Source organism: Pleurodeles waltl, chromosome 4_2, assembly GCF_031143425.1.
Source record: "Pleurodeles waltl isolate 20211129_DDA chromosome 4_2, aPleWal1.hap1.20221129, whole genome shotgun sequence".
NCBI lineage: Eukaryota > Metazoa > Chordata > Amphibia > Caudata > Salamandridae > Pleurodeles > Pleurodeles waltl.
The window spans coordinates 551,614,854-551,628,552 of record NC_090443.1 but is presented as its reverse complement, the minus strand read 5'-3'; the positions used below and the strand labels follow the sequence as shown (position 1 = coordinate 551,628,552).

The window sequence follows — 13,699 nt, the reverse complement described above, 5'->3', positions numbered from 1 at the left end:
AGCTTAACTCCAAAACAGACAGCATACCTCTTTGTTTAGAATTCCTTGCATAAAAGCATTTATGGAAAGCCTTAAAAAACGTATTCCACCTAGTGTTCAACCAGCTCCTGCCTGGAGTCTTAACATTGTGCTCAGAAGGCTTATAGGCCCACCATTTGAACCTATGCATTAGTGCGCTCTTCAGTTTTTCACTCATGGAAGTTTGCTTTTTTAGTAGCGAATACTTCCTTATGGAGAGTTAGTGAAATTCAAGCATTCACTTTAGAAGAACCTTTCTTCCAAATTCACAAAAATAAAATAGTACTTAGGACAAATCCAAAATTCCTACGCAGAGTGGTTTCACCATTTCACATCAATCAGTCAGTGGAATTGCCAGTCTTCTTTACACAGCCAGATTCAGTTGCTGAAAGAGCTCTTCACACTGTTGATGTAAAAAGAGCTCTCATGTATTACATAGATAAAACAAAAGATTTCATAAAATCAAAAAACAATTTGTGGCTTTTCAGCAACTTCATAAGGGTAATCCTGTTTCAAAACAGGGATTAGCTAGATAGATAGTAAAGTGTATTCAAACTTACTATCGTAAGGCTAAAAGACCGTTATTAGTAACTTCTAACGCACATTCTACTAGAAAAAAAGGAGCTTCAATGGCATTCTTAGGATATATACCAATGGCAGACATATGCAAAGCAGTCACATGGTCCACACCACACACATTTACTAAACACTACTGTGTGGATGTGTTTTCTCGCCAACAAGCAAATGTTGGTCAAGCAATGCTTAAGACACTATTTCAAGCTACTCCAACTCCTACAGGCCAGCCACTGCTTACTTTAGGAGGGGACTGCTTTTCAGTCAATGCAAAGCATGTTTATCTGCAGCTACACATGCCATGGAACGGAAGAAATGTCACTTACCCAGTAGCCATCTGTTTGTGGCAAGTAGTGCTGCAGATTCACATGCGCCCTCCCCTGAAGCCTGTGGTTTTCTTTGTAATAAAATGAATATACATTGCATGGACATCTTCTTCTCTTATTTCTTCACTCCTTACCTCACTCTCCAGTTGGAAAACAATCTAAGAAAGGACTCAATGCCCATGCGCACTGTCAGCAAGAGGAGGAGTCACTCGATCTCATGACTCAAAAAAGCTTCTTCGAAGAAAAACAACTTGTAGCACTCCGAGCCCAACATTAGAAGGTCGACTTATGCAAAGCATGTGAAAAGAACAGATGTCTTGTAACATATATATTAATATATATATATATATATATATATATATATATATATATATATATATATATATATATATATATATATATATATATATATATATATTCATTCGATGGCATGTGTGGCACTAGATACACATGCTTTCCTCCATCTAGTGTTGGGTCTGGAGTGTTGTCAGTTGTTTTTGTTTGAAGAATCTTTTCGAGCCACGGGATCGAGTGACGACTCCTCTCGGTGATACTGCGCATGGGCATAGAGTCCTTTGTTTCATTTCCTCACCTGCCTGTGGGAAAACAATGTGTGTATAAGGAGTAAAGACATGCGTCCAGGGAGGAGGGCGGGGGCATATCAATCTACAGTACAACATACCATGATGTATGAGTAGGCCGTCTTGGGCCTACTCCTCCACGTGGCATGGGCCTATGCAGGGCTAATGGAATGTACTCCATTTCGGTTTTGCCCTCTGTGACTCTCTAAATTTCCCTACATCGTCCAACACCTGGTGGTTAATTTGTGTGTCTCCCCAGACCACAATGAACAGACTTGCAACGCCTCCTGTTTCTTTTGGTCCAAGAAGAGGCTCGGCGACCAAAGACCTCGTCAGTTGGAGATGGTGTCCAAGACACCAGATGACACGCTGGATCTCTTCGGGGAAGCGCACGCGCAGGAGGAGACCTTCTCCATCGAAAACTGTGACATACAGTCCAACATTGAAGGCCAACCGGTCACCTCCACACAACCTGTGAGTAGAACAATTGCTACTTCACGTTCAAAGACATTAAAAAAGCCCCAGAAGCAGGTCATCAGACCACCTCTTCCTAGGGGCCATGGCCGGATCTGAAAATCTCCTTCGGCCAAGACCAAGGCGTCTTCGGCATTGACTCTCAGCTCGGCAGCATCACACACTATTTCGGGATCGAGCAGAGCCATCGACCCTAGTGCTTCGTCATCAAGCAAGAAATCCTCCACATGAACTTTGGAGCCAACAGCTTCACACCGACAGAAGACTTTGGTACCAAAAATTTAGGAACAAAAGACTGTGCCTCAGAAAGACTCCAGTCATTCTTGTGACACAACTTCACCAGTGGAGCCCGTTGTAGAGGTTAAGGACGATCTTCAGCGCCAATGTCATATTCGGAAAGGAACAAGAAGAACTGTTGCCCCCTCACCCCCCTCTCCAAATTCCAATCAAAAGGAAGCTAACCTTTTAGGAGCTTTCGGTACCACTCCTCCCCCACAGAAGGCCTCCAAAGACAAGGCTCTAATTAGACCCCAGCCTTCTCTACCTCATTCTCCAGTTTTTCCTTCCACTCTTCAGCCGTCTCCACACACTCCTACAAAACAACCACAGTTTTCACCACAGGGTTGACCAGCACCAGAAGAGGATGATTTGAGGGACACACCACAAGTCTTAGATCCATGGGACTTATTTTACACAGATCCTATCATGCCAAATGAACCCGATCTATGTCCTGTACGACCATCACCACCCGAACATACAGCATCTTATCAGCAGGTGATAGCCAGGGCAGCAGCATTCCACAATGTCCAGCTACACATTAACCCTATTGAAGAGGATTTTCTATTTGACACCCTTACTACAACACACAAAGAGAGTCAATTCCTCCCATGCTGCCCAGCAAGCTTAGACATGCTAATGACATCTTTAAGGAACCCGTAAGTTCTTGAGTCATCACTGTAGGAAGCTGGCTCTGTATATACTATAAAAAAGTAAGGTATAATGTGCACAGAGACCAGTGGATCCCCTGAGGCTTTACAGAGGCTAAAATAGATAATACTAATGCTCTCTTTTGTGGTAGTATGGTCGAGCAGTTAGGCTTATCAGAGGGTAGTGCTAAGCATTTGTTGTACACACAAGGTCAAGAAAATGAGGCACAATCTCACTGACTAACTCCAGGCCAATGTTTTTATGTATCAAAAATAAACTGTTACTTTATTTCTAGAACCAAAAGGATCTTTGTTGCAGGTAAGTACAGTTTCAAGAATGTATCACTTTCAAGTATCAAATGCACTTTGTTTAGGATTCACAGGTCAAACAGTTTACAGGTAAGTAATACTTTTCAGTTTCAAAAATGAACATTTAGTGCAATTTTCTCATAGAAAACATTGCAGTCCTAGGGAAGGAAAACTAACAATGCAATTCGCAGGTAAGTACTTGACCTACGATCCCAGTGTTTGGGGTTAAGTTGTCCATAGGGCAAAGTTTAGGCAGACACCAAGAGTGCACCTCCAGCAATATGGGGCCAGCCAGGCGCAGAGGCCAAACCTGGTGTTGGGCGCCCAGTGGAATCCTATGGAGACAGGGTGCGATCAAAAAGTATGTGCTTACAGGTAGGTACCGGCAACTACAGGGACCTGGAGGATTTAGATCAGCTCCCGGGGGTGAGCTACAGATCAGCACCAAACGCACACCCTCCGCAGTACAGAGCTTGCAGGGTGCAAACACGGCGTTGGGTGCCCAATGCTTTTCAATGAGGGAACCAGGGGTTCACAAAGATGCTGCAGGCGTTGTCCATGGAGTCAACTGAAGAGAACCAACTGCTGAACAGGTAAGTAGAGAGCCCACTGGACTTTGCTGAACTGTCGGTTGGGTTCCCCAAGGCCAGGGGGCTGCGGTTGCAGGGGGTATCAGGAAATCTTCACTGGAGCCGGTCGCAGGGTATGGGGATCCTCTGGATTTAGACTGCAGGTGTCGTCGTGTTGGTCAGAAGGGGTCAACCCAGGGTGAACTCGAGGTTGGAATCACTTTCTCTGGAGAGTGAGCAGGACTTGCGGATCTGGGGCGGTTCTGGAGTCCTTTTGGAGGCTTCTTTGTGGATTGGGACGCTGTCCTTAGGAGATCTTGGTCCTTTTGTAGATAGGCAGTCTGGGGTTTTGTAGAGGTTGTTAGTCCTTCAGGACGAGTCATCTTCTTGTAGCAGGATTCTTGGAGCTGCAGACAGGCTGATAAGGCTGGGGCCAAGAAAGGTGCTGTCTGGAGTTTCACTGCTGGTGTGACTCTTCTTCTTAGGTCGCCAGGAATCAGAAGAGCAAGGTTCAGGGTGCCCCCTAAATACTAGATTTATGGGCGTTATAGGTGTTAGAGGGCAGTAGCCAATGTCTACTTTCCCTGAGGGTGGCTACACCCTTCCTGTGCCCACTCCATTTGGGGATGGGGGCACATTCCTAACCCTGTTGGCTAACATCATCCAAAGCAAGATTGAAGATTCTGCCAGGAGGGTTTCACCTCTGCTCTGTGCATCCTAAGGGTGGTCCCAGCTGGGGTGGACACTCCTCCTGGTGTTTACTAATTTTCCCATTGGTCCTGCCGCCAAACGTGGGGTTTGGTCTGGCGGGCACCTGGAGTGCCCTGAGGCAGTAGCCTTTGTGGCTCACAGCCAAGTGATGCCTTCTGTGTGCATTTTTCAATAAATCCAGCACTTGCATCAGTGTGGGTTTATTGAGCTGAGAAGTTTGATGCCAAACTTTCCAGTCTTCAGTAAAGCCTTCATGGAGCTGTGGAGTTCAAAACGACAAACTACCAGCCCATGTACTCAATACGACTACACTGTACTTACAACGTCTAAGAATGGACTTACACACTGTGGGGGCATATTGCTCATACAGCTATGCCCTCACCTGGGGTATAGTGCACCCTGCCTTAGGGCTGTAAGGCCTGCTAGATGGGTGACTTACCTATGCCACAGGCAGTGGTGTGTGGGCATGACACCCAGAGAGGGATGCCATGTTGACTTTACCTTTTTTCCCCCAACACACACAATCTGCAATGACAGTGTGCACTTGTTTGGTGAGGGGTCCCTTAGAATGGCATAGTACATACTGCAGCCTTTAGGGACCCTCTCTGGCGGCAGGGCCCTTGGTACCACTGGTATCTTTAATAAGGGACTTATCTGTGTGCCAGAGGTGTGCCAGTTGTGGAAGCAATGGAATGGTTTTAGGGAACGAACACAGGTTCTGGAGCCTGGTTAGGAGGATACCAGCACACACTCAGTCAAGTTAGCATCAAATCAGGTGAAGTGAGTGTGTCTGGGGGTGTGGAGGTGGGGCGATGGCCGGTTACTGGAACAAGGGGCCAGTTTCCTACAATCACCTCCAGGGTAAATTAAAAAGAAAAAAAAAAAGCAGCACTTGCAGACCCTATCTTTATACGGGCTCAAATCCTTCCAGACTTACTAGTGGTCAGTACTGCAAAAAGAATTTGCTAATAGTCAATCTATGGGAGATTCACCCCCTCCTGACAAAGAAAGCAAGAAAATAGATTCAGCTGGTAAAAGAGTAGCCGCACAAGCTGCCAATAATTGGCATATCGCCAATTCCCAAGCACTATTACCACAGTACAACAGGGCCTGCTGTGACGAAATGGAGGATCTCCTTCAGTACCTCCCAGAGGAGCACCGCAAAAGGGTGCAAGATAGTATCATAAGGCCAAACTGTCTCTAATAACTCTATTCATTGTGCAACAGATGCCACAGTTACAGCAGCACATGGTATTAATACAAGTATCATCATACCCAGGCTTGCTTGGCTTAGGTGTTAAGGTTTCAAGCCAGAAATAAAGCAGGCAGTACTCAACATGCCATTTGTTAGGGAAAACTCATTCAGCCAACAAGTGGATACCACAATAGAAAAATTAGGAAACCGCAAAAGCAATGGGGGCACTACTAACCACCACACAATGTGGTAATTTTTTTGTTGACCACAAGTCACAGGAGGCTTGAACCCTTTGTCTACAGAGCCTTTCATCTCTCAAAACTGACAAGCCTCCCATCTTTACAACAGAGGTTCCGTTAGTGGATTTACAGAGGCTCAGGTAACAAAGGCAGAGTTAAAACAGCCATATTTAGAGGATGTGCCTCAACTTCACACCAGTGACTACCTGCACCTTCCACCACCTCACACCTCACCAGTAGGGGAAAGACTGAAAACCCTATACCCATAATGGTCAGAGATCATACCCATCATCACCAAAGACTAGTGGGTTCTTTCAATTATCGAAATGGTTATTGTCTGGTGCTCACTTCCACTCTACCAAACATTACCGTTTGCACTCACAGATTCTCACAAGAACACCTCACTCTTCTCAAAGAAGAGGTGCAATCCCTTCTTCTCAAAGGGACTATAGAACCAGTCCCTTCTCACAGCAAGGGTCAGGAGTATACTCCCTTTACTTCCTTATACCAAAGAAGGACCGGTCACTCAGGCCAGTTCTAGATCTCAGACCACTAAATGTCCACATTATCTCAGAGCATGTCCATATGGTCAGTCTCCAAGATGTTATTCCATTATTACAGCATGGCGACTTTATGAGGGCGTTAGATCTGAAGGACGCTTACTTTTATATTCCATTCACCCAGGACATCGCAAATATCTCAGATTCGTAATTGAGGGAAACCATTATCCATTTCAGGTGTTGCCTTTCGGTGTCCCAACTGCTCCCAGGATCTTCACAATGTTTCTAGCAGTAGTTGCTGCATATCTCAGACGTCAGCACAGTCATGTCTTCCCTTACTTGGACGATTGGCTCATCAAAGCTAGTACGCCACAACACTGTCATCACACTCAGTTGACAGTGGATCTCCTTCACACTCTGGGGTTCACAATCATCTTTCCTAAATCCCATCTCCAACTTTTGCAAACACAGCATTACCTATGAGCAGTGCTCAATGGGCAACAAGGGTTAACATATCCAAGTCCAGCTTGGATTAAAGCTTTTCAAAATGTAATTTCCCAGTTACAGGAAGACCACATTTAGACAATAAAGACAGTGATGTGACTATTCGGAATGATGACATCTTGCATTGCCATCGTACCTCATACCAGACTGCACATGTGTCCCTTACAACAGTGTCTGCCCCATCAGTGGTCTCAGTCACAGGGTCATCTAGAAGATTTAGAGGTGTTGGACCAGCAGAGTCACCACTGTCCGCAATGGTGGAAATCCACCAACCTCTCCAAAGGGTGGCCCTTTCTAGACCCTGTGTCTTAAATCACTCTTACTACAGATGCATCATAGACAGGTTGGGTAGCTCACCTCAACAACCTCATAATACAGGGGTTCTGGGCCCCCATTCAACAAACTTCACATATCAATTGCCTGGAACTTCAATCAATTTTCCTAGCGCTGAAGGTTTTACTTCCACATCTCTCGCACAAAGTGGTTCTAGTCTGTACAGACAACATGACAGCCATGTATTATCTGCAAAAACAGTGGGCGACACGTTCTCCTCAGTTGTCACATCTTGCTCAACCAATTTGCAAATGGGCATTTCACCAACACATTCACTTAGTGGCAGATTATCTCCCAGGCATGGACAACCAATTAGCAGACCTGCTCAGCAGGTTGCAGCAACAAATCCACAAATGAAAATTCAACCCACAGGTCCTTCAACAGTACTTCCTAAAAGTGAGGAACATCTCAAATAGACCTTTTCGCCATTGCAAAAAATACAAAATGCCAAAACCTTGCATCTAGATACCAACACCCTCAGTCTAAGGGTATTGCTGTGTGGATGAATTGGTCAGGGATGTTTGCTTACATTTTTACCCCTTCCCCACTTATTCCATCTCTAGTTTGCAAATTGAGACAAACCTCTCTCAGCGTGATCCTTGTAACTCCCACATGGGCACGTCAAGCTTGGTTCACAACACTTCTGGATCTATCACTAGTTCCACACGAGAAGCTTCCCCACAGGCCAGATCTTCTCACTCAGAATCAGGGACAGATAAGGCATCCAAACCCCAAATAGCTCAACCTTGAAATATAGCTCCTGATGTCATAGAGTTTTGTTCCTTAAAACTACCAACTGAATATGTGGACATTCTAAAAGAAGCATGTAAACCTACAACCAGACAGTGTTATGCTGCGAAATGGAAACATTTAGTATGCTACTGTCAACCTAACAACATTAACGCACTCAAAGCTTCGGCTCAAGACATTATTTGTTATTTGCTACATTTGCAGAAAGTAAACTTAGCTTGTCTGTTTTCATTTAGCAGCTATAGCTGCTTATCTCCAAAATAGACAACACATCTCTTTATTTAGAATTCCAGTTATTAAGGATTTTGTGAAAAGTCTCAAAAGAGTTGTTACACCCAGGGTACCTCCAACACCATCTTTGAACCTTAATGTTGTTCTACTTGGCTCATGGAGTCCACTTTTCAGCCAATGCATGCATGTCCTTTACAGTTCCTTTTATGGAAAGTAGCTTTCCTGGTAGCTATCACTTCCCTAAGATGTGTTAGTGAACTCCAGGCTCTAACTTTAGAAGAACCATTCTTCCAAATACAAAGGGATAGAGTAGTTCTTCAACCAAACCCTAAATTCCTCCCAAAGGTAGTTTCACATTTCTGGATCAACCAATCGAATTACCAGTTTTCTTTCCACAACCAGACTCTGTTGCAGAAAGAGCTCATCACACACTAGGTGTTAAAAGGGCTCTCATGTATTATATTTGTTAGAACCAAAACGTTTAGGAAATCTAAAAATCTTTTTGTTGCTTTTTCAGTATCTCATAAAGGCAACCCAATATCAAAAAATGGTATAGCTAGATGGATAATCAAATGTATTCAAACTTGCTATACTAAAGCCAAACGGCAGTCACCTGTTACCCCCAGATCACACTTCACTAGAAAAAATGGGTGCCTCTATGGCTTTTCTAGGTAACATCCCCATAGCAGATGTATGTAAAGGTGCTGCTTGGTCTGTACCATATCCATTTACTAAACACTACTGTGTAGATGTATTATCACACCAACAAGCTAATGTTGGGCAGGCAGTGCTTAGAACACTTTTTCAGTCAACTCCAGCTTCTACAGACTAGCCACTGCTTAAATGGTTTTGGACTGCTTTACCGTCTATGCAAAGCATATGTATCTACAGCCTCACGTGCCATCGAACTGAAAATGTTACTTACCAGTAGATATCTGTTTGTGGCATAAAGTGCTATAGATCGACATGCGCCCTCCCTCCTCTCCGGACGCCTGTAGCCGTTAACATATGACTATTGTACATATGTATATTCATCGCCTGCAGGAAAACAATCTAACAAAGGACTCTATGCCCATGTGCATCACTCGATCCTGTGACCCAAAAAAGATCTTTAAACAAAAACAACTTGTAACACTCCGGGACCCAACATTAAAGTCCCCTGTGTAGCGACTGGATGCAGTCTATGTTAGAATTGAGAATCTGCTGAATTTTTAAGATGTACTCTGTTTTTTGTTTGTTAGTATGTATATTCTACCCTCTTCCCCATTGAATTCTCTATGTTCCATGTGAAACCTCTTGCCGGTTGTGACTTACAGTTGGTTTGTACAGTATGTAAGATGCAATCTAGAGAGCATGTTTGTTCAGTTTGTGGTCAAGGGCTGCAGTTGGGTGTGTTTAATCTACAGTTTCCTGAAATTACCTTTGTAGGGATCAATGCCTTAGTAGTCTTTTTAAATGTCAGTGGGCTAGTTTCTTTCTATGGTTTGTTACCTCATTGTTTTTTTGTCTTCCTTTCATGGTCTCCAGGTGACTGAGCTAGCACGCAACCGGATGTCTGAGGCCATTGGTGTTCCTGTGGCTCCCATAACTACACTATTTGACCGTGAGCGGCAGCAACATTCAGAGTTTATGAAACAGCTTAGAGCAAGAGTAGATACGCACAGGTAAGGTTAAAGGTTGCCCAGTTTATGTAAACGAGGCAGGACTAAGGGGAGTCAGAACCAACTGCCATTCACTCCTTCCAAGTAATGCTATATAGAGCCAGGGTCCCTCACTTTAATGTTTGGCATGTAAATGAGAAAAAACATACTCACATTGAGAGTAATGTTTTTTCCTGGGTAGCAGGCAATAAGCTTGCATAAGAGTGCACATTGTTCTGAGAATGGGGTCCGTGCATCACAGGTGGACAACACAGGATTGTGTGGCTTTGTTAATCTCTTGCTTTTATCAAGAGACTTTTAAACTATTGATGAGGGCAGTGCACAAATGTGGTCTGCAGTTTAGCTGGCTCTGTGTGTGACTTAGGATGCATAGATAGAAAGCAACTACAGTAGTTTCAAGTATAATTACAAATTCCAGTCACAAATTTCCTTTGACCTGTTTCAAATCATAGTCTTGTGGTTTTTCAGCAAATCTGTGGCTAAGGACCTGATATACTCACTAATCTCTGTTTGAAAATGTGTATGTGTGAACCAAATTGAACACAGACTTGTTTTGTTTTATGAATAGGGAGGCATTTTGTGATGTGGCATATGTACTAATAGGTTGTTCCCCAAAATTGCCATTCATAGAGGGTCACAAAATGACTTGGGTAATGAATATTAATTAGGCAGGTTGCTATTTATGACCCCTGCAGTTACCCATAAGAGTATGATGAGGGAGATCTTGCCCACCCTCCTTGAGGAGTTCCGAAATGCTTTTGCGCAGACAATCCACAATGGACAGGACACAGCTAAGAACATTTTGTGCGTCAGCCTAGGCACCACACACTGTGTTGATTGATTGTGCTATGAACACCAGTATGGTGAAATGCCATCATACCTGGATGCATGTGACTGGCTGTTTGGGGACAAAGCAGACTCTGGGTTGGTGGGGTTCAAAGATAGCTGTGCTGCTGTCCGCTCATTGGGCTTATTTTATATGGTTCACCAGTTGAACCCATAGCATTCAGGGGTTATCCAACATTTGATGTTAAATGGATTCAAGATGCTTGAATCATTCACGGCTGTCGAATTGGTAGTCTCTCTGTAAGTCTGAAATAGCACAGCAGAGCATTGACAGAAGTAGGGGCTTCAGTCAGTGACCCTTTTATTAATACACCCAGCTCATAAAAGGTTTGAACTTCAGCCAAAGGCGTGAAAGTGCTCCATGACTCACCCCTACCAAAGGAGTTTACACCTCAGATTTCTGCTGCACAGTGTGTGAAAGGGAATTTGAGAGCTTTGCTCTTCTCCAGAAAACAAACAAGTTCATGTTTGGCCTTTTTCTTGGCCTTTAGGGACACACATGACCTAATTGCCTCTAAAAAATGACAACAGAAGAAACATCTAGGGGAAGCTTTTTTAAGGGTAAGATCCCTATGGGAAAATAAAAGATTTCTCATATGACCGTCTTTGAAAAATTTATCTATTGCCTTTATCCAGACCACAAGGCCAAGGACTGCAAAATACGCAGAACATTTGCAGCCAAGACAGTTCTGGTACCATGTATTACCCGACTGGAACTAGTGCATGACATGAAGGGCCAAATTCCTTCTTCACAGCAATCTTTTCACGCAGTAGATCCCCAACTTTTGGTATTCAGCTGGTAGATGTTGTTGTGAATTCCTCATTCTCAAGGTGACGGCACATGTAGATGAGTTCCCTTCACTGAACTGTTGTAATTCCTGAAAGACAGTGACAGGTTCATTTATGTCTAAAAGGTGTGTCTGCCACCACTGCACCAGGGCCATCAAAGTCTGGGACATACATAAGTATGCCAAACAGAACCTCATATTGGGTGCATCCTCCCAAGGATTTCTGGGCAGACTATTTAGTGTTCTCAGGACTCCGTACAGGTGGTTAAGCCAACTAGCACCTGAACCTAGTACTCTAGCTGTTAAGGATTGCTTTAAGTCTTGTTTCTTCCCCTCCACAACATTGTTTCCCACAGAATGATATGGAGACAAAAAAATGTAGTTCGACCCCCCATTGTCACCATGGTGTCCCTGAATGCTCTGAAGACAAAGGCAAGGCCTGGGGTCTGAATGGAAAGTCGCAACTGGATATATCCCGTTAAGACACACACATTTTTAATAACAGTTTGATTGTCAGCTGATCGTTGTGGCCATACCCATATAAATCTGGAGCAAGAATCAGCAGCAACTAAGATTTATTTGTGTGCACCACAGTGGTCCAGGTACACACATTAAAATGGTTTGTTGGAAATTGAGAGGGGTATCTGCAGTGGGCGTTTAACAGAGGACTCTTCTTATTTGTTGACAGATGTCACAACAAAGGACAGACTGTTTGGTCTGTTTGTATAGACCTGTCCACCAATAGCGTTTTGGCAATAATGTAATTGTAGGAGCCACACCTGCATGGTCAGAAGCAACCCCTTTATGCACTGCTTTTATTAGATCTAATCTTTTGTCTTGGTTGGGGATCACACAATCACCCACCCCTGGTATTGTTACGAATGCAGCATTTTGGGCACTTAAGTGGTAGGAATATTTGGCGGGATACGCATTTGGCAAGGGCTTGGTATCAGTCGAAGCCTTCACAGCAGTCAGTGTTTCATCATCGAACCTCGTCTTAAAACGAGTATTTGTAGCAACAGAAGCCGTGCCTACTGCTGACTTGGCTGCCTCATCAGCTTCATCGAAAGGAACCCAATGGCACCAGTGATTAGTCTGATGACCAAGTTTGTTTTGTTATCACATCTGTAAGTGTTTTGCTTTAAGCATGTCCTGTTGTAATGCTCTAAGAATGTGTGTCTGTGTTCAACAATCCAATACTTAAAAAATCTGGACGTATCAAGTCATAAAGTGGTTTTATGTGTTGTGCATAATCTAGAACGTATGTTCTGCCAAAATTGAAAAAGCCCAATAACGATTGTAGCTTTTTGTTGGTATTTGGTGGTTGTAAATGTGCATACTTTCCTAGAAAGTGGGGCATGAGGCTCCTTCCTTCATCTGATAACTTGTACCTAAAAAATGGGACACTTAAAAAGCCTATTTTTTATTTACTTAGAATTTAAATTGTACCCTGTTTCAACAAAACCCACTACAATGCAGTCCACCCGTCATAGGTGTGTGAACAGGTCATTGTCTGTCAGGTAGGTGTCATCTACACAGGACAATGCCTCAGGGTCAATGTTGTGTAGTATGAATGTTGAGAACGTGCTGAGAATGATCCAAAACTGTTCCTTTACCCTTGAGGGAGTCAACATAATTTTCTTTGCAAGCCTAATGCGCTGAGTGCGGTCAAATACCTGTTTTCAGGTGCTGTATTCTGGCAGAAAAAAAGTTTGGAAATAACCAAGGTTGTTTTGGGTTTTCTTGTGCAGTAAATTGTTGATGAGCACTGTGCTGTGTGCATTTTGTATAGCAAATGTGCAGGTGTGAATGTTTATATGTCCGTAGTCTAAGACTATTCTATATGAATGGTCTGGCATAGTTACAGGGAACAAAGGGTCGTTCATTGGTGATATGCATGGTTCTACCACACCCTGGTTCTCAGGTTGTGCGAGTATTTCCCTCTCTGGTGCTTTAGCCTCATGTTTAATGCGGTATTGTGGTAATTGTGTTGATCTTACTGGTATTATATGGTATGAGGACTCTTTGTCCCATCCTACATGGTTGCTATACAGCACTGGGGTTTGGGCCAGTGCCCAATCTACTGTGTAAGCTTGTCTTAATTCTCAAGGAACAAGGACCAAGGAAGGTGACATCTTCCCCTAGTGGGAGTTTACAGACAAATC

At 43.7% G+C, this 13,699-nt stretch overlaps 1 protein-coding gene across 1 annotated transcript in view; it reads left to right on the top strand.

The window, feature by feature from the left end:
- The window catches only part of CEP350 (centrosomal protein 350), an 821,600-nt gene that overhangs the window by 322,980 nt on the left and 484,921 nt on the right, over positions 1–13,699 (top strand). The window contains exon 20 of the mRNA XM_069232082.1: positions 9,767–9,903. Coding sequence (XP_069088183.1) covers positions 9,767–9,903 — 137 coding nt within the window. The remainder of the gene's footprint in view (positions 1–9,766; positions 9,904–13,699) is intronic.